Source organism: Rhipicephalus microplus, chromosome 6 (genome assembly GCF_043290135.1).
Source record: "Rhipicephalus microplus isolate Deutch F79 chromosome 6, USDA_Rmic, whole genome shotgun sequence".
NCBI lineage: Eukaryota > Metazoa > Arthropoda > Arachnida > Ixodida > Ixodidae > Rhipicephalus > Rhipicephalus microplus.
In genome coordinates, this window is record NC_134705.1 from 163,226,138 (window position 1) to 163,248,323 (window position 22,186).

Here is a 22,186-nt window from a genome sequence, read left to right on the forward strand (position 1 = left end):
CTGACTTCTGTAGCTAATACTAAAAGTACTTTTCATTGTTTTTCTATTTCAGCGATAGGTGCTGGTAGTTGTCAACCTTTTTTTGTGTAAAAGTTTGTCATTGTTCGCAGCGTTCACGTAGAAAAAATTACGCAGCTGGTGTCAGTGTGTTCGTGACCCATGAAAATGGGGCGAAATTCTGGTCGGCCAAATTTTTTTATCCGTGCATGAAGCTTCTCCGATGTCAGTACAGCCTACGTATTTTTTTTTTGCTACTAGCTACAGCTACCAAAATTTTGGTTCACTTGATGCATGGTGTAAAGCGGATTTTTTTTTCTTTTGGAGGGGCAAAACATTTGGGAGGGGCAAAACGCGACAAGAGGGCATTAAAATGCCTTATAGAATGCCTTGTTAAGTGAACCATTTGCTGGTACTAAATGTAAGTTACATTTTTTTAGGATGGTTAGGACGTTCAAGCAAATAATATATAGAGCTTCATATGTACAAAACGACATCACAAAACACTGACCGCTGTTGAGGACAGCCCTAACTCTATTTCCGCTACATTGAGGCTGTTCCTGCCAGGACAAAGCACTCAAATCACGAGATCACTTCAGATTACCGGGGACAAAGACGTACCTTCCCAGCACCGCACCCAAAACTTAACAAAGCGCAAGCTCTAACTCTAAGAAGATTGCAAACACGTACGTACATAACACCATCCATCTTACACAGAGTCGACCCCGACACACCACCCACATGCTCCCTTTGCAACCATCCGTATTGCGATTTCGACCACATGCTTTGGCTGTGCCCTACCCACAGCACAGCACAACTGAATACCGAAGGGGCTTCGCAGGAAGCCCTCAAGAGTAACGAATATAAGGAACAACTACAGGCGGTCCAGAGGGCCCGGGACATTGCTACAAACCTTCGGCTGCCATCGCCATGCTGGGCGGAGCCTCCAGGCTGAATTAGTGGTCAGAATGGCCCCTTCTCGGCCTCTTCAGGCTATGTTTGATAAAGTCAACTTCACTGTCTTTTGAGGCTGTACCGCGTTCCCAAGGATGCTCTCATGAGGGGCATGAAAAAAAAATTGAAAGAATTTCCAAGTCAGGCCGTTCGCAAATGCGTCTTGGAATTGAGTTTCAATTAAATTTTTTTCATAGTGAACTTTTTTAAAAATAACAAGCTATACAAAATTTGAAATTCATCGCCTCAAAAAGCCCGCCTGACGAAGTTGAAAGACACAAAATGCCCATGCAGTTCTGCATCAAAGACGGCAAAAAGAGGCGAAGAAGATGCGTCAAAACAACTCGAACCTCCAATCGTAAACTAATCTAATGAAGTGCAAGGCGTTCAACAAAAGACACCATTCACACAAAGAAAGAGTGTGATTGATGTACTAGGAGTTTAGAAGCAATACGTCACGAATTCTGTCTCTATTCATTGCGTGAAGTGCAAGCAGTGGGCTTCGTGAGGGCCCACGCACATGGTTCTGGGTGTTTCTACTGCGTAATCTGAATTGACGAAACTTTTTCACACTGGCTCGTTTTGCTCCACGTTGTGTTTTGTTTTGCCCCACGGTTTCGGGCAAATGAGACATGTGGTGCCTTTTTTATTTTTTTAAACACCCCGTTTAACTGTGGCAACATGGTCATATTTATGCTGCACATTTATCTTGTACCGAAGGGAAAGTTTCTACATTGACATTGAGTGGTAAAGAGTGCAATAAAAAATAAAATTCACTATTTTCACATTTCTGTTGCATTTAGCCTCACCCTACCCTATACTTTCTCGTTTTTGATGTAGAGCTTTAAAGCTGGGTAATTCACCACTTTTCAACATGGTTGGAGTGCCCTTAAACAATTACCCGATTGGGTCATTAGTTGCACGTGTTTAAATGTGACCATTCGACATAATTATCTCTGGTTGGGAAGAACGTGGTGGTTGTAATAGAGAGGTGAACCTAACTGCCGGGGCAGTGAGGTCACTCTTGTTCTTTATAATGTGCCCAAGTCCATCCAAGCAGACGCACAGCAGCGCGCCTGTAGACCCGTTATGGCAGGTAACCTCAACCGGTATACAGCTGCACTGCCGAGCGTCTGCTGTAAAACCAGTAGTCGTTCTCGGGGACTACTTCTCTTTGCTGACCGTTAGACCGTCCCTCCACGTCTCTGTAAGGTAAGACATTATGTAAATACATGGCATTCGTGTGTGTCTATGCCTTAATAAAGCAAATTCCAAACAGCTGGCGTGGAAATAGTATACTATACCGTACGCAGCGAGAAATAACGATACTATAAGGGCTTGTGTGGCTCATGTACACGTGAAAAAATCTCCTATGGTTTAACATTACCATGAAATCAAGATTACCATGCCTAACCGGTTGTAATTCGTTGTGCAAACGCTGACTCCGCCTTCAATTGTTCTCAGTGTAATGATTAAAGTTTTATCTATTTAAGAAGTCCCCTCATCTTCATGTAGTGAATGGTGAAGAGTAGGCGAAGCTTGGTCCTATGGTCGATATTGTCTTTGTCGAAGTTGCCGACTGGTACACAGCATTTGTGCTCGTAGGTGTCTCATATTCTTCTGTCACAATTATGATTGATGTAAGTCTATTACTAAACCTTTTGTGCGTGCGTGTGTGCCTCACGTGTGTTGTGACTCTAGTCGTGCGCAAGGGGGCCAAACGGATAGGCAAGCTTTGCCCTCTCGCCCTGAAAAGATGATGTTGTGTTCCAGTTTCTGCAAAGTTTGCTTTTAATATGAAAATGAATAAATCTAAGGAACCACAAAGACAAAGATCATGTGAAAGAAAAGTGCCAATATTTTTCTTCCAACAATCGTGCATGCGGCTCACGCCCATTTGCCAAAAAAAAAATATACCATACAGCTGGACTTCACCGCCACATACAACGGATACTCACTTGCTTGTAAACAATCCGTTAGTGACGCCGAACTGGTGTTAGAGCTAGTGCAACGCCAAATGCGATTTCGCATTATACGACTATTAAAAGCACCTAATCTGCCTTCTTATCACTTGCGCAAGCAGGCGGGTTTAAGTGAGTACCACACGAATGCATGCGCCGTTTGGTTCGTAGACATATGTGAACTATGTGCCGGCATAAGATTGTTGCCTGTCGATGCGGTGAGAGGCCCAACTTCCAAGGGATGGCTTTCAGCTCCTTCATTGTAGAGTACAGAGCACTCTAATTCGTTAGCGACTTTTTCGAAACAGTAATATTTGTCAGCATGGCCTCATGAAGTGTGAGGCCCGTGGGACGGCTTTACGCTTTCCTACAGTAGAGTAAGAAGTACTCTAAATCGATAACCACTCTTTCTAAACACACAGCCCATGGTCACCGTACTGTGGTCATTGGAGTATTACATTTTTATCGATGAGTCCTCATGATGTGCAGGCCCACGGGACGGCTTTCAGCTTTCCCTTATCAGAGTACCAAGTACTCTAAATTAATAATTACTTTTTGTAAACCCACCTCTACCAGGAAAGAAACGGCGAACTTCCGGTTCATTTCTTGATTTCCTCGTTGCATATGAACATTGTACATTGGGACATAGCGCATAGGAACGGCTAACTGCTCTTCCATAGTTGAGTACGACGCACTCGAAATCATTTATTCTCGACAATGGATGCAATAAACACAAATGACTGCACCATAACCTCAAAGTTCATGGATATTGCCTTACTTGAGCATCGTGAGCTGCATGCGATGCTTCACTGACTTTTCTTTCCCCACTAGCTGCCATGCTCACATGCAAGCATTTTAGTATTAGTGCATATTGTCTTAATTTTTAAACGTTCAGCGCTGTATGCATGCTTACACTTTTACCTGCCGTTTCTTCTTGTAAATGAATGTACCCTCATCATTCAAATTACGTAACCACTCCCGTTTTTATTGAAAAAAGCTGTGTCAAATAGTTATCCCTTGTTGAAATACCCTGACAGGAGGCCAAAGTTACTGTCTGTTGTTTCTCCTCACTAAGTGCACTTACTTACAGTTGAGTATAAGACAATAGCATTCACTTCAATTCAATGCAGTCTTTAGAGTAACGTATCTGTGTACTTTGCAGTAAAAGAACACACCACCTAATACTTACGTACTGATCTAGTGCCTCAGATATGTCTATTATTCGCATTTTATTCGAAAATGTTGAGAAGTACGAACGCAGCCGCTGGTTCAGATGGCTGGCCATTCAACAAGTGCTGAAACTTGGGCTTGGTGTATGAATCGTGTGACAGACAGAAAGACAGACAGACAGACTAATCTGTATTCAAGTATCACTTAAATACTCTCGTCTTTAAGAACACAGGTGACGAAGAAGAAAGCGTGGGCTGTTATAACACTTCAGAATACTGCTTGCCCCAGCTAGTTTGGGCCTCATCATGAAGAGAGTTCCCAGCCCGCAGAAGTGAAGACGAAACGCACGCAGTTGCTAGTAGTACCTTAGAGTAACATGCAGTACGGCTGTGTCGCCTCTCTACTTGGGTCCTTGTCAACGCGCTTGGCTTCAAACCATGTTCACGGTCTCATAGCAGATGTGCCACGATAATCCCAGTGGATGCCTCTTGTTTCGGGGCTGTAATAGACGGATTACGGTCCGACTCGTTCGAGTGTTGATAAGACGTACGTGTTTGGCGCAGGTGGAGATAAGCGAGGCCGTGGGCGAGTACCGCGTCAAGGTGAACCGGTTCAGCGGAGCCCGTGGCCGCGTTTTTCTACCGTACAAGGCGATCGAGGGCACGGCCAAGGTCAACAAGGACTTCGAGCCATGCGAAGGGACGCTCGTATTCGAGAACAACGAAACCAGGTACGTCGTGCACGTGGTGCGACCCCAGTGCATGCTCTCTGGCTTGGCGTAAGAGAATGGGTGGGGCTGGAACAGCGAAGGAGGTAAAGACTTGTTGCTTACGGATACTCAATCCCGTTACGGGACAAAGCAACAGACGCAATATGCGTTTGTGTTCCGTCGGTCGCCTTGTCTCGTAGAAATCTTGAGTATCTGAAAGAAGATCTTGCGCGTGTAAGGTGGTAAAACTTTAGGCTGCAGATATAAGAAAGAACATAGGAGTCTAATGGTGGACACGGGCTCGCTGAATTCCGTGCCGACCGGTTGTGCCCTCGCGATATCCGACGGCAGCGCAGCTCTGGCCTACTGGGCTGGCCCTACGTCACCTCCTGACGCCGATCCCCGACGACAGCGTAGTTCTGGCCGACTGCACTCGCCCTACGCCATCTCCCGTCGCCGACAAGAGCTCTCGCCAGTGGTGCCCCATCCTCGGACTCCTGCGACCGTCTCCGTCTTTCCTATCTTCTTCTCATTTTCGTCGTTAGCTGTCCCTGTGCCTTGCTCTCTTCTTCCTCTCTATTTACCTCTTTACCTTTTACTTCTATCCTTTTAATCCCTCTTTTACCCACAGCCCTCGTGAGCTACTTTTGAGGTGTCCTCCCCCTGAGAGACAGTTACGGGGCTCACTTTTCTCTTCTTTTCATTTAAAATCCCTGCCCCCCTCCCCCGAGTGTGATGGTGCGCATGCGCTCGTGTCCGATGGTTTTTGGGCTTTTGTGCGGTGGCTCTTGCGCTACGCATACTCAAATTTATTCTGTTTGGGGGATGAGAGATTTGCGAGAAGGGGTGTCAGACACTTCTCATATATGTTAGTGCGTGTGTTTGTACGTGAGTGTATATAATGTACCTTTAGTCAGTAAAAGAAGTGTACCCCACTGAGATTCCCGCAAGAATTGTATTTTGTGCTTAGGTCACCTAACTGATTGGGCGGATGTCACTGCCTATTCCAACACGGCAGCAAGCAAACGGGCATACGGATTAAGATGATTCATTTATCTGTTTTACTGGCAAAAACGTTAGCATACCCGAATTCTCGCTGAATCCAGATGCTCTGGCATTAAGTTTACGAATCAAAACATATTCGCCGACCTGCCTTTGGTAGTGTAGTGCGATCTAAAACTCAATTCGAGTGTTGTGGTGGTTGAGTTGTCAAAAGAGTGGCCTGGGAAAGTGACGCGTTTGGGCAAGGGAAGGCCAGGCAGGCCGAGTACATGTGACCTATGATTATTAAAGCGCAATCGGAAAGATGTTTGCGTTTGGCCTATGTATTGATGGTTACACACTGAGCATTCCGGCTAGTAAATTACATTGCTCGTGCCGCAGTCGAAATTGCATTTTAATCTTAGAGTAAAGTCTTACGCAGAGTTCTTAAAAACTTGCGAAGTCGTCGTGTGGGGGCACACCTTCCTTCCAACGTGTCTAATTACACTACATGGACAGGTGTTCTTATTTTAGATGACCTTAGTATGTCCCGAAGATTTCTAGATCGTCGATAAACTGTTCATGGAGGCTCCGGAGAGAAGTCCTTGAGAAGATTACTTTGAATGACAATGTGATATATATATTTATATATATATATATATATATATATATATATATATATATATATATATATATATATATATATATATACAGGTTTCATACTGCATAGAACATACATATGCAGCTAAAAAAGAGTACTTTGACTCGCTCATACCATTACTGATCTGCCATGTATGTTATTAATGCATGGATGACTCATGCTTCCATATCACTCATGTACGAGTATATCTATTTCTTTCAAAAATATGAATAAATACGTAAACTCTGTTAAAAGATCTTTCTACTCTATTCGAAGAGACCTGACAACCGAAAGACAGTCTCTTTAAAGAGAGGACCTACCGAAAAGACAGTAACTCGTTCTCTTTTTTTTTTTTTCACTTGGAGTGTATGAATTTTTTATAGACCAGATCACGTGTCACGGAACTTTTGAATACAATCAAAAGAGAGAGATGCGCGAGAAACTCGACCGAACCGAATGATTCTATAGCATTCACGCATTGTTGTTTCCGAGAAAGGAATATTTCATTCGGCAGAACAACTCGAGCTGAGAATTTCTCCCGCGCGCGCTTCGTGCAATTTGTGCGCATATATCACAAAAGCGTGCACACGCCTGTCAGCGAGCTCGACGGGACGGGCTTTTTTGCCCGTTCCGAGGCGGTGCAACTCTTTGCCAGTCGATTGCGACAGAAGAGAACGTGCTGTGCCCCGCTATTGTTGAGCGCCCCACAATATCCGCATTTTCCGCGTCTTTTCTCTGCGTTTATTTATTCTTTGTTTCTACGCATCGTCGATCTTTCGCCTATTGGCGTGCCTGAATCGGTGCTTCGCGTGACGGCACAGCCGAAGCACAGTCGATAACGTTGCGAGTAACAAAGATGTCCAAGCATGCTTGTCAATGCTCACGTCTTTCATGTGCGAAGCGGCTTATGGCGGAGTTCGATTCGGTGTGCGGCGTGGCCACCTTTATTGCGCATGCGCCGACTTTCACCCTCTCCGCGCATGAGCGCGAGGAGGTGGGGTGAAGGAGGTGGCAGAGCGCTCCTGCGCTACGTTTCTCCTCCCCTGTCCGTTTATATCTCCGCCACAGCTGCGCGCTCGTATATGATGCTGTGTGCGCTCGCTTCGTTGTACTTTCTTATAGCAGCGCTCGGCCTTCATTTAGCGGCACGCACTAGGTAATACACACAAACGGGAGGGGACGGCGCAACTTAAGCGGTACACTACATATGCACAACTCCACACACAAATGAAAACATACATAGAAACGTACAAGTGTAAACAGCAAATGGAAACACGAAGGAACACCAGCGCTGCTTCGCATCCCCACATAATTTTTTAAAGTGGAAGGTGGTGTACTAATTCTTTAATTCGAGAAGGTGTTTATGCAAACCCTACGCCGTCAGCATCGTTGGTGATATCATGCTGAAAATGACCACGTGGCTATGGTGAATAGGGAGAGAGGTCTGATGAGAGGAGGACAGGAAAACGTGATGACGCAAATTCTGTGCATACTGTCCGCATTTTTGGTTGTATCACGCTTAAAAAGGCCACGTGACTATCGTAGAGAGGAAGAGGTCTGATGAGAATGGGAGGGAGTAATGGGGGTGACGCGATCGAGCTTACGTAAACGATCACGTTCAAGTCGAGGTCTGAGAGAGGGTCCCGGGATTTAGTTTGCGTAAATCGGTTGATTCAAAGAGGGTTATAATTGAAACGGGTCACGCGATGGAGGTCGCGTAATGCGGTTGATTGAAACAGGGCTCCGTAAGGAGTATCGCGTGATTATTTATTAGAACCTATTTACTGCATACCTGCATTGCCCCAGCGGGCATTACAGCAGTGGGGTTACGTAAAAAAAATGACGATGTAATCACACTCACAAAGCGTAGTAAAACACATCGTTGTCCAAAATGTTCACAATCTCAGGCGATAGGGCATTCAATTCTCTTATGGCTCGTGAAAAAAGGAAGAATACCAGAAGACGTCACCTCCGAAAGAAAATTCGGGCACTTTGAGTGCATGGTCTCGTTTCGGTGACAGATAAGTGGGTAATTTGGTACGCTTTTCTTGCCCAATGCAACCTTTAGTGTGGTAATCAGCATAAAAAAAACTTCACCAACGGTATTTCCGCTGATTTTGCAACTTGCGTAAGGCGCGAGATTAAAAGAGTGGTTTGAAAGTGGGACACACCTTGATGCTTACTGAGTACTCAAGTGGGAGCTTTTGAAAATGGAGAACCATGTGTGTGGTGAATGACGATGGGTGTGATTGGAGTAACGTAGGTTACCTCCAGCCAATCAGGGTTTAACTATCAGCATAAGAGAAAATTGTTACTTAGATGCAACCAGGCAATACGAAAGAAAAAAAAAGCCTGAATAAATTGAATGAAAGAGCCTCCAGACCGAAGGGTTTCAAGGCGTCGAACTGGCTAGATATCGCATCTCTTTTTTTTTTTTCAGCATGCACAATGGGCTACAGCTCTCGTCGTATGCTATGCTATAAGGTCACGTAGCGTGACGTCATCTGGGAGAACGCATGTGTTGAACGGATGCTCCCGCGTCATTTGTAGCCGCGTTGAGCAGAGAATAGGGAAAAAGCGTGCGGCACGCAAACCGCGGGTTCCTATAGTTGGAACTCGACCAGATACTATCGGCCAGAGCGCGAACTTCGCCAGTTTCGTATTCCGCTTGCCCTCAAGAGAAGGAACGTCACGTGTGCTTTCGAAATGCTTTATGGCTTCCGATCACAGAAAGCGACAAAATGTAAATCTGGTTGATTCGGCTGTTGGTGCAAACGAAACGAACATAATGGAAACACTCTTTGGAGGAGAATGAAACAATGAAGACACTGTCTTCAACAAAAAAAAGGTGGCTGAATACAGCTAATGTTAGGGATGTAGGGTACTTATAGTGAAGTATAGCTAATGATGATTTTCGATAAGTGGATTGTCACACACTTCGGGTGAGGCCCCGCCGATCCAACACCGACGTGCGGCAGACTCGCAGGCTTCCACTTTACGCTTCGGCCTGCGACGCCTGAAAGGCCTCGAAGTGGCACATTTCGAATTTATTTGCGGGTTGGTCGACCCGTGCGGGGTTGCACGTGTGGTGATGTGTGGGCCTGACCGACGCACTCATAGAGCAGACACGGAGTTTGATTACACATAAACAAGCATTTAATTGAAACAAGGGCAGATGCAGGAGTTAACAAAAATAACAGAGGAAGAATAACACTGAGGCGCGATTGAAAGAACAGCTACATAACAAAATGGGCAAAAAAACACTACAAAAGATACAGGCTAAAGACAAACATGCGGAGTGTTAACAAACTGATGACATGAATCAAAGGAGATGTAAGGCAATAATTACAGAATGCTCATGGTGGCGCTTTTGAAATTCCAACGTGCGACGCAGCGCACACAACTACACAGATTTAAAAAAAAGGCTGGTTAAAACAATTTAACAGTTTAAAAAAAGTCACAATAAAAAGTTCCATACGGACCAGGCCAGCTCTTGGTGCACGTAGGGGAGTTGACGGGTGCCGCTGACGATCTCGCCGGCTTGGTAGACAACGAGGGTGCCCGGAATTGCAGCCGTCTCAATACGTTGCGCGGGTCACTCCATGCTCGCCGCCTACGCGAGACTCGCGACACCGACGACCGCACTTGTTGCTGGTTGTACGTCAACTGCCTTTTCCGATGCAGTCCAAACCTCTTCAGGAACGTACACGTGCTCCCGTCTCATGTGGGGGTAATTTTCCTTTTTTGGACCGCCGGTGCCCCTTTCGGTACAGGTGCAGGGAAGACAAGCCGGCGCCACGCTGGGTCGTTAGTCGCCGGATATCGTCCCCCGAACACAAAAGCGCCCCTCTTTGGAAGATGGGGCCCGCGGATAATTCGAAAATTGGAGTAGTTTGTGACACGGATGCTTCCAGTCTAAGTCATATGCGGGTCTGTTCTGAAGAAAGAAAAAACACCTGTGAAAAATGGGGAGGACGTATGTCAGGTATTTACACTCGACAGGTCATATTTGGCCACGTTCGGAACCACACTCGGCGGCATCTCTTGACAACATTGTGGAAGCTACAGAATCGACACTATGAATATTGGCATGTGCCAAATTCGCATACAAATTGTGGTTTTCAGACATTGCGTTATTGCTTGCCGAATACGCTAAATAAATTAGGAATTAATTGTGAAAATGTGCCTAGGCTCTTTAATATTTCTATTTTTAAATATGCTTTATTATTTTGTGCGTAGTGTTATTTTCTGTTTGATTACTTCTTTCTTTCGATGTATAGCATGTGCGTTCCAGATTCGTATAAGTTTGTTCAACTTTTTGTTCCACAGCAAAACGTATGCATTGCTGGTTTAAACTGTCTCGTGTTTACTTAGCTTTTGCCGTTTTGTTGCCATAGTTGCCAGGGGAATATGAGGCTTTGTCAAGCTGCTCTGATACAGCTTTTTTTTTCTCTGTCCCAGCCACTTACTGTACAACTGTGCGTGGTAAAATAAAGTAAACTCAAACTCAATATCCGGAGGCACACCTCTACCGCGCCAAAAAAAAAAATAGTACTAAAGTTGACTGATAATTTTTTTCATTTGCCCTGCAGAAATAAATGCTGCTTTAATTGTTATGAAACTCGTAGTTTATTTCTTATAAGACTCAAGTCGTAGGTAAGGTACAGTTATTGTTCGTCTTGCGAGAATGCCCTCCTTTTCTTTCCGTTCGTGCTGCTCCTTTTCTTTCTGTTTGTTGTGTTTCAGAAAGCCCCTTTTGCAAATCAATAGTCATCACATAAGAAAGCCAAACAAAGCGCCGTTACTTTAGCGAAATAAAAAAAGAGAAATTCAATAAATTGTTTCAATTTTGAACATATCATCACCATCATCGTCATGATCATCGTCAGACAGACTACGCCCACTGCAGGAAAATTGCCTCTCCCATGTTGCCCCGCCACGGTGGTCTAGTGGCTAAGGTACTCGGCTGCTGACCCGCAGGTTGCGGGTTTGAATTCCGGCTGCGGCGGCTGCATTTCCGATGGAGGCAGAAATGTTGTAGGCCCGTGTGCTCAGATTTGGGCGCACGGTAAAGAACCCCAGGTGGTCGAAATTTCTGGAGCCCTCCACTACGGCTTCTCTCATAATCATATGGTGGTTTCGGGACGTTAAACCCCACAAATCAATCAAATCAATCAATCCTCTCCTATGTTCCACCTATAAACCAGGTCCTGGGCTCTCTGCCGCCACGTTATAGCTGCAAACTTCTTAATCTCATTGACCTACATAACTTTCCATCTCCCCTTCGTGTTCAACCTCCCACATGAAAATATGTTTATTGATCGCTAGAAAAACATGACTCATGCACCGAACACAATTGAACAAAGTCACTTAAATTATTCTGTACAGCCGAAATATTCTCAGCTATGAACGAAAGCACCTATTTACTTTTGAACATTCTCTCTAGTGACGTTTTCATTCGGTTGAATGCACGCTTGCCGAAGCATCAGTAGCGTAGCTTGCTGATTCCCCTAACGTATGTTTCACTTCAACACTCAAATAGTCGAAGTGATCAACAAATACGCTATTGGTGAACGAGATGAACATTAAATAACTATATTTGACAGAAAAATTCAAAAAGTTTGAGAAGCAATGGGAAAATTATAAGGCGACTGGGCGAGATAGAGAGAGAAGTAAACGTTTATTTTCGAAACAGTGCCCCGAGCAATGCCCGGTGTCACCCTGAGGTGGGAGGGCTCCTTAGTCCAGGAACCCTCTGGCTTCTACTGCCCTCTTGGCCCTGGCGACGAGTTGTTGTTGCTCTTCCAGGTCCTCGAGGGCGAGCTTCGCCTCCCACGTTTTGGTTAGGTCTTCGGTCGTCCGTCCTCCTTCATTATCAGTCGTGTGTTGTTGCAGATCACGTCTGGCAATACACTGGCATGCAAGAAGCAAGTGTGCCAGGGTGTCCGGTACGCTGCAGAGCGGGCACATAGAGCTATATCTCGTTGGGTAGAGACGGCACATTTAGGCCCCCTTGTGTGTATGTGCTGCTTTGCAGGCGTCTCAGTGTCACGCTTTCCTCTTTTGTCAGTTTTGGGTGTGGTGGAAGGTATACTCATCGCTTCAGCCTGTAATGCTGCAGTAAAGACGAATAGGTGTTTTGAACAACCTCCGTCTCTTCAACGACGAGCCGGATGTCGTGTGGGCAGGGGGCAGCCCGACTGACGTGCTTGTGGGCAGTGGCGTGGGCCACTTCGTTTCTCTGCAGACCCTCGTGTCCTGGCACCCATAATACTCAAGTGTATGGAAGCGGAGTGCTTCGCTGTTTCAAAATATTGATGACATTGGCTGAGATGCGGCCCTTAGCAAAATTCCTGCAGGCAGCTTGCGAGTCGGTGAAGATTACCGCGGCGTGTGTACATATGGTGGTTGCGAGAGTGATTGCCGATTCTTCCGCTGCGTCTAAAAAAAACGAACCCGCTTGTCATAATAGGAACTGGCCACTCTTAGTGGAGGTGACCTTGGGCAGTATTTCAGCACTGAAGTTCAAATTTCACAGATATGGCAGAAGCCATAAACGCTGGGAAAGATATTACGCGCATTACTCAGCCCTATAAGTTACTGCGTCGCAATAGATTAGTATACCGTACGTACACTACACAAACAACCTACGCTCGGTACACCAATAGACGGGATCAAAAGCAATGGGAATTCCACGCCTTCCCATTAAATGGAGGTGGAGACGTTCGGGAACTTCCGCATCACTTCCGATATCCCCGCCTTACTTCCTTACTTCTTTCCGTTTTTCTTCGGACGATGTTTGCTTTTGAATGCGACGCCCTCTGTTTCTGAAATTTCTGTCTCGATTTACATTCACGTGGACGTGTGCTGTGGTATACAGGCAGCCTTCAGGAAGCATAAGAAACGGCAAAAGGATGCGGACCTTATTTGCGCCTTCCTGATTCCCGCGTTTCTTATTGATCCCCAGTTCTCTCTTTAGTTTTGACACTTTCGGGATTGATCAAACGAACCGCTGCCTTCTAGAAATACATTCGTCGTGAAGCTGGTGGGAAGCGACGCTTCAAGATTCTCCCGGGAGATATGGCAACGGACAGGCAACCAACCGATGTTTTTCAAATCTCTGAGGAACACGAACACAGTCCATGCACTTGATGTGTTACTTTGCTTTCTTTCTCTTCTGTACATCTGAGTTTGGTCACTGGTTGGTCCCTCAACAACAAAAGAAAACCTGTACATGCCCTTCAAGTGTTGTGCCCGCGTATTGTCACGTAGCTTCAGACAGTTCTTAGGACTTGTGGCATAAAAATAGATAGTGAGATGCATGGAGCCTTCGATAAATCCAGCCTTTCGCATTGGAAATGTATCTGGGCTGAACCTCATTCTGCTAGGTAACACTGCTGGCAATCACTTTGGCACTTTTGTAAAGGCACTACGATAATGGATGGTACGGTTCACTTGCCGTGTTTCATGACTGAAGTCAAGAGAAATGCGTTTGAACAAAGAAACGGCGCTAGAACAGGACGAAAGCGAGAAAGCACAAACACGTTTTGTACTTGTGTCAAACAAAAACACAAGAACATACTTCGCGTTGATTTTAAACCACGAATTTGGTTCCTTCTGTGTTATAATGTTACATGATTGACCGTATAGTAGACATTTATTTTCTTATTACTTATGAGTTATTTATACTTGCACAAAACATCGTATCCCTTTCTTTCTTTTCTTTTAACGCAATGTGGGGCCCCCACGTTGCGTTATTGGGCCCCCACGTTTTACAGTGGGGGCTCACCGTTTTTTCTATCCGTGGTGTTCAAATGTCGTGGGAAGCCACACGCCTCCCAGTGCGTAACTGAAATTTCACCAAAATGTCCCAGTACGTCTCTGCAGTATATATGCAGAAGTAGTGTTTGATTACCAGAAAATAGATTATCTTTTTCGTTTATTTCCCATTCAATTACGGCAGGACACCGTTGCTTCCACCTAGATATGGCGCCACGTAAAGACGTCCTTCAGTCCTGGGAAGGATTCCTCGTGCTCGATTGCACACCAATATCGTTATTCATATCTCCCGACCGACTGTTCCCATGATTCACTGTTCTCTGGAGCATAGTTTATGATTAAGGCATGATCTGCCTGGTAGCGGAAAATACGGCGATTTGTACTTCCTTTTTTTTTTCTGCGTTCTTTCGTTGATACTTGGTATTTCTCTGTGAGGCTGCCTGAGGGCATTGCTTCCTGATGTCCACAGCATTCTATAGTCATGTGTATTTTTTTTCGACGGCTTTCTTTATTAACAGAGAAATACATGTGAGCACAGAAGGCACTTAGATGCCGCTTCAACATGCCCCCATTGACATTTCGATAGTCAGGTTACTACTTGCAGAGTTACAAGTTTTGACTAGTTTATTGGTTTTCACTGCCATTAAGTTAGCTGTGGGTGTAAAGGTATGCTATGAACAATGTACTAGGTTCGCTTCACGTATAATCATTCATTTTCTCTTTAACAAAAATGCTTATCTTGAAACAAGCGTTTTTGCAACACTTAAGAAAGCGCCGTTTCCTTGTTAATAAGTTAGTTTTTACATTGTATTACCGTTTGCGATCCCGCCTGCAGTTTGTAAGCTTGGGACCTCATCCTGAATATTTGCCTGCAATGTTTCGCCTTACTGTTGTCACTAATAAAGATTGTCTGAATGATTGATTGATTCATCAATTGATCCATTGAATCGTGCTGCAGGTTACCTGGGAGACATTGTACATTGCGCAAGTGAACGTTGCTTTGAGTTTTTTAATCTTTATATTTTTATTGTCGTGCGAGCGATCCCAAGACAAAGTACACGCGCTGCTCGCAGGGTCCGGTAATGTTGGCTCGTTCTCGCTCCACTGCCAAAGTAATAGCGCAGGTAGCGGTGTTACGAAACAGTCAAGCTTTCTCGTTTTCCTTGGTTGCCCAACGTTGCTTTGTTTGTTACTTTAGTCGAGAGAAAGTGGTAAATTTAGAAAGAGTGATCGCAGAGGTCGCGTTACAGGAGGCACGTTTAAAAGGTCACGTGTTTTCTTTTTGTACCACGCATCGGCTTTTGGCTGAGGGACCCTTACAAATGCCTAAGTCTTTCGAGTCATTCGATAAATCGATGGTAAGTGAGTGACACTATGGGGCCAAGAGCGTCATGCATATTGAGTGACGTAGGACTATAGTGAGCACTTTACGCAGCAACACTTGCATCGTTTCTACTCGCAACTGATTCATAATGACAGTGTTTCTGGAACGATGTAGAAGCAGAAACGCACTCTCCCGTTTGAACTGCTGAAAAATCTCAAAATGACGTTCAAAGGGGTTTCAACCCATCTTTCTCCTTGATGGGATGCATTATTTCTCGCACCTTCGCCTTTCTAAAAACAAAAAAAAAAACAGGCGCCATCAAAGCGTTAGATCCTGCAAGATTCCTATGAATCACAATCGTTCGTTCCAGTCAGTGACGCGACACCCGTGGGAACAGTCTTTGTTATGTGGCTCAACCCTTCTTAGCAAAGAGATCTGACACACACTTTTTTTTTTCTCTGGAAGGAGGGAGATCGACAGTTCTTAGCGCGCGGAAACGTCGTCAAGACCCGCGCGCGAGCTGCCACCACCGTTGACAAGTGTGTATTACCGCCTACAAAGCCCGCTTTCCCGTACAGCTCTTCGGTGACGCGCTAATGGAATAGCGTTTTACTATGTGTACGTGTACCGTCGCAGTTTTCAGCGCCTCCACTCGTCAGGGTGGATATCTTTTCCGACATCTGTCGTGCCTCGCGGACACCTTGGTTTTCCCGCGTTGTGAAACCGGAACATTTCCTAGACAGACGCAGACAAGCCACTTAAGGGATAGGGTTGTAATTCTTTTAGGGTCTTCTTCCTTCTACCCTTACCGTCGAGGAAAATAAAAGAAGTTAGAGGGATAGGAAATTAAGGGATGTCTGGCTTGGGGTGTTGGATATTTAAGAGCGCGCTTTGCGAACCGAACTTGACACCCAGGAAGACAATACAGATACGCGGTCGTCTTGACTCTAACGGCTTCGAAAAAATCGGTTCGCACGCTTATGCACGGCCTGGTTTTTCTCAGTTGTGTCAGGAATCTCAAGTATGGCAGTATTGTGCACATTCTTTTCGGCAAGCAGCTTGTGGTAAGTCTCGTGCATGTCCTGACGCGTGCTACACACATCGTTTTTCGCTCGTTCGCAGAAGCTGTAAGCTACGCGAACCAGCAACGACATAAATCAGACATGACAAACGCAGTCGTGTTGATTAGTTATAGCATTCGTGAGGATACACCGACATGTCCACGAACAAGTTCTAAAGCATGTTTTCGCTAGTCCTTTCGCCAGGGGAGAGACTTGGTGGGCATAGAGTTTTCTAACATTAACAAGCGGTGACTCTGGCGCTGCGATCGTTCCGCGACCATAGGAATAATTGTTAGTACACGGATGTACCTAATCTTCGCACATGCGGGCGGCGAATCATACTCGCGGCTTCATTTATTGCTAGATACGGTTTCGTTTTGAAAGAAAGAACAAACCCTTTCGAACTTCGTGACCCGATACGAAATGATAACATTAAAAGAATAAGGTGTTGAAGCGCAAACGCTGATCGTTTGCAGATTTTTTTTTTCGTTAGAGAGCAGCTCCAAGCCAGACGAACCCACACGGAGCCAGAAGCAGGCCACAAGTACGAAGATTAGACGAATACGTGTACTACCCATTACTTTCATGCTCGCTGAAGCACCGTGCGTTGCAGCTCGCATAGTCACTATAGCGCCAAAGTTCCCTCTATAGTGTATATTAGGAAACTTTATGATGGTGGGGATAGATAAAGAATAATCATCCTATTATTAGCACATTTGCCTCATGCATAGGGCCTTGACTGGTGTAAATCTCCTAAAATTGGGCATCATTACAAGGTAGCAAAAAAAAAAAACAAATTCAGATCCAAAATTACTTGAAAGAGACCAATATACACAGCGCACAACACAACCTTGTTCTATCTTCTTATCTCTAGGCTTTAGTATAGTCCAGTGGGTTGAGTTCCTGGTGCGTTCACAGAACAGTGCACACAGAACCGTCTAAACGAAACTTTCTCATTGTCAAGTCACATAGGTTAAGCTGGTTTTCCGGTTTCTGTCTTTGATTAGGGCCAATTTCCAGAGAAAACTTTACCCGACGTAACTTTAATAATACATCTCAAGTTGACAAATATTCATTCCTCTTTCTTTTTCTTCACGTAGAATAGGCCTAGACAAATTTTGCGAACTATACTAGAAGCACAATTCGCCATTTCCGATTTTTTTTTTAAAGCGGAGCTATGTTGAATCGAAGCTTTCATACCCGGGGGCTATCGTAGTTCGTAAGAAAATTTGTCCATAGAAGTCGGGTAAATGTCTCTACGCATATTTGCCACTATTCCCACCACTCCCACTATACTCAATTCTACCACAACTCACCACTACGCTCACTACTTGTCGGGCTACTCCCACTTCAGTTATCCACTTCGTGCAATTTCATCTCCACTTAATTCAACTTCACTTGATAAATATTCATGAAGTTTAATGCCCCAAAACTGCGGTATGCTAATGAGAGACGCCATAGTTGAAGGACCTGGACGTTTCGACCACCTGATGTTCTTTAACGTGCATGTAATTCGAACGTACTGTAATCCACAGGCTTCGCGTTTCATCTACGGCCACCAAGTGGAGCTGGCTGAATTTTCATTCAATTTTCCAACTGTCATTTTTTGGCTTTTGAAGGCACCAGTGTGAGGCGGTGGGCAGTTATTATGCACAATGGTACTGTATCTCTGGCTGTACTGTCGGCACATGCATCATTCTGTGATACGCACTCCTAACGCCGGAAGACCATCTCGGGCAAGCGAGATTACACGCACAGACCTTCAAATACGGCATAGCACGAGATAGTAAGAAATTAGTAGCCCAAGAGCACAGAAACATGTTTTAGAGCATCGTAATAGCACAGCAGTAGCACAGTAGCTCATACAGTAAAATTGTAGGACATGTAGTAGCACAATTCTTCCACGTAATAACGCACAAACACGATGCATGCTTCGCAACAAAAGCCCTCGCGTTTTCATTTTCGTTACAGTATGCGGCGGCGCGGGCTGCTTTTCAACCCATTTTATCGGCGTGACGCCTGCTGAAACGGATCGCAAGTTGGAAGTTAGCGCTGTGTCCGTGTTGTTACTTTGTACTCCATCTTGTTTCTACAGTGGGCTAAAACAGTGAGACGTGTTTATATCACACGCTAACGAAATACCACACAAGCACTAATGCTAGAATGCATGTATGCCCCTTTTAACACGCGCAAACGCACGCAAACGCAAACACACACACAAAAAAGCGATCACGCGCTAGTCTATACCAGCCGTGTTCGCGTCCACTTTCGACACACGTAAAGGAATCCGTCCCGTTAACCGAGTTTCGACACTCGCAGACTCTCTCGAGTAACGTGGTACAGCCGTCGTCTTGTTCGCTCGGATAACGTGACACCCCTGGCACTTCGTGTTCCTGTCCTCATGGCCGACGCTTGCACAATAGGCGTGTCGGATTACGAAGGACGAGACTGGCGGATTAGGACCTCGGCTCCTTCCGTCGTCGCCTTCGGATCTATACGTATTCTTTATCTGTACATACCGTACTCGTCATTGATTGTGTGCACAGCCACGCCGCTCGTGCCATTCGCGGGAGAAATTGCGTCAAGACATGTCACGCGCTGGCCATGCAGATATCGTATCTTTGTGTATACAGAAAGGTGCGTGAATGTATTACGTACATGTATAAGGCAGAACCGAACGCTGCTTTTACGTGGTCTCCAGCCTAGCCACATAACGAGAAGCCGTGGACGAGAAGACAACCCCGGACGAATCCGAGCGAGTCATGTAGTGGTCCGCGCACACCACCGCGTATATACCCCTATTCTTGAAGGGCTACTGACATGAAAGTTTTCAGTTGTCATTTTTCTTGCGTCAAATGGGAGACCCCGTATGATTGATGCAGCGCTAAAAGTCGAATACATAAAAAAGGAGTGCTTTTTTTGCTTTCATGTTTCATTAGGTCTTTCGCTTTCTTTCTTATGCGCATGTCAGCCATGCTCGGCTTTTCCCTGTGGCAGGACAGCGCTCGCCCTGTCCCTCTGTTTTTTTTACATAATCATTTTTTAGCTATCAATCATGCAAGTATTAAAAACTTGCCCCACTTTACATTCTACTGAGAGGCCGAGCCTTCGAGATTCTGGAAAATGCACTGGTAAAATGGGTGTGCGTGGTCTGAAAAGATCGTTAAAATGTATTTTTAAAAGCTAGTCTTGCCACTGTATACACTGCTGTTACGTCATGATATCAGATTTTTGTCTCGCACCAGATGTCGTGATGTTTTAGCCGCTCTGCTCCGTGGTTCCGCTGGTCACACAGAGTTAGCTATCTTGAATGTCTTTTGTGACGCACCGGTGATGAAATTGAATGTATTGGCACCGGCGCATAGGTAATCACGAATGACTGAGTTGTAACTGTCTGGATTCCCAGAGAAGGCGAACTCGTAAGGGAAAGACAGATAGTTAGGTGGGCATTATGAGATTAAGAATTTTGCGGCTATAACGTGGCAGTACACTGTATAGCAAGCACAGGAGCAGGTTGATTGGGACAACACAGGAGAGGTTTTTGCCCTGCAGTGGGCGTAATCGGGCTAATGGTGATGATGATGATGTAATCACAGCTTGCCGTACATCATCGTGTTGGAGCAACACTTGACAATGCAGTCTGAGGTCGCGATTGTTATATCAGTCGGTTCTCTATGCGAAAATCGACATCATTGTCAAAATGATATATCTATCTGACTGGGATTCACCGAGCTTCGCGCTTGTTCAGAGCCGTCTCTGTATGCAGGAGAATTGTATGGCACGGTAAGCTCACCTTCCAAAGTTTCTGTCAGTGCTTAAGAAACCTCGCGTAGATACTTCAAGAACGTAAGCGGTGCATTTGCATTTCAATCAATCAATCAATCAATCAATCAATATAGGTGTTTAGAATAGCGTACGCTAAGTTATCGTTCATTGCGGTGACCCACTATTTCCGTCACTTAACGGGAGCACACAAGAGAATAGCTACGACGCATGCGCAACGCTGGCAAACGCTAGCGCAAAGCTTTGAGTACACCATCATAAAACTCCCTCTCGAGTGAGTCAATCAATCAATCAACCAATCAATCAATCAATCGAAGCATGCGCAGCGCTGGCAAACGCTAGCGCAAAGCTTTGAGTACACCATCATAAAACCCCCTCTCAAGTGAGTCAATCAATCAATCAATCAATATATCAATAAATTAATCGGTTGATCGATCAGACAGTCAGTTACTCAACCGGCTGGTTGGTCGAATGGTCACGAAGCAGAACTCCGAAGAAAAACACGAACATCCTTCTTGCAACATCACAAGTAAACGAAATTGAGTTGTGAGTTAGCTCTCGTGGTATCCTGTCCTATCCGCTGTCCCTGCTCCACTGCGTCACCAAGAGTTGAGCGCGTTTTAATCAACTCAACCAAAAAGAAGTTTTTACTGTGTTTTATTCACTAAGACACAGTGAAAGAATGAGGCCTGACGACACAGCCGTTGCTTTCGTAAGCGAGAGAATTCGGCCAGAAAGCGTTTCGACATGCATAGCGGGGTAGCTCTTGCGTTCTGTTACGTATCATTACACGCAGAAATGGCCTTTTGTGCCACTACAAATGAAGGAGTGCCGAAGATACGTTGCGTCATTACTAAATGCGGCTGTTACCGTTTCTAGACGGCGGGCCATTCCGCTACGAATTGCGATGAACGCTAACATGATGATGTACAACTTAATCCCACCACCGCAGGTGTGAGAAGCAGGTCATTTGTTTAGAACATCTTTGGCCAAAGTATTATCCACATGTGTAAGAACACGAGATTCACTTTCTTTAACCCATACGCTTAACCGAGCGCAGCTCATTTCAAGGAATTGAAAAAAAGAAAAGTAAGCCAACTAAACAAATGTTGAAGCCCCGCCGCGGTGGTCTATAGTGGTTACGACGCTCGACTTCTAACCCGAAGGTCTCAGTATCGAATACTGGCTGCGACGAGTGCAATTTCAATAGTGGTGAGAGTATCCGAAACCAGTGTATTTGGATTCAGGCGCACGTTAAAGAACCCCATGAGGTCAAGATTTCCATAATCAAATCGTTCTTTTCGAACGTTAAGCATTACATATTATCATTATTATTATTAATGTCATTATTATTATTATTATTATTATTATTATTATTATTATTATTATTATTATTATTATTATTATTATTATTATTATTATTATTATTATTATTATTATTATTATTATTATTATTATTGATATGTGGGGTTTAACGTCCCAAAACCACCACATGATTATGAGAGACGCCGTAGTGGAGGGCTCCGGAAATTTCGACCACCTGGCGTTCCTTACGAGCACCCATATCTGATCACACGGGCCTACAGCCTTCTCGCTTCTATCAAACATGAAGCTACCGCAGCCATGCAGGATTCAAGCCGAGTACCTTAGCCACTAGACCACCATGGTGGCGCGTTATTATTAATAGTATTATCATTATTGGAAGGTTTCTACGTAGTTGTGTATAATCCCCTTTATTTTTTCGCTTTCTTTCCTTGATTCTTAACTTGCCTTTTATTCCTCCCATTTTGCCGTGTGTTTTCACTGTTTTGATTTGATTTTCCTGAA

General features: G+C 44.9%; 1 protein-coding gene across 6 annotated transcripts in view; it reads left to right on the forward strand.

Moving 5' to 3' along the window:
- Positions 1–22,186, forward strand: part of LOC119167205 (sodium/calcium exchanger 3) — a 362,967-nt gene that overhangs the window by 249,361 nt on the left and 91,420 nt on the right. For all 6 annotated transcript variants that reach the window (XM_075866920.1, XM_075866923.1, XM_037418641.2 and 3 more), the window contains one exon: positions 4,646–4,812. In XM_075866920.1, coding sequence (XP_075723035.1) covers positions 4,646–4,812 — 167 coding nt within the window. The remainder of the gene's footprint in view (positions 1–4,645; positions 4,813–22,186) is intronic.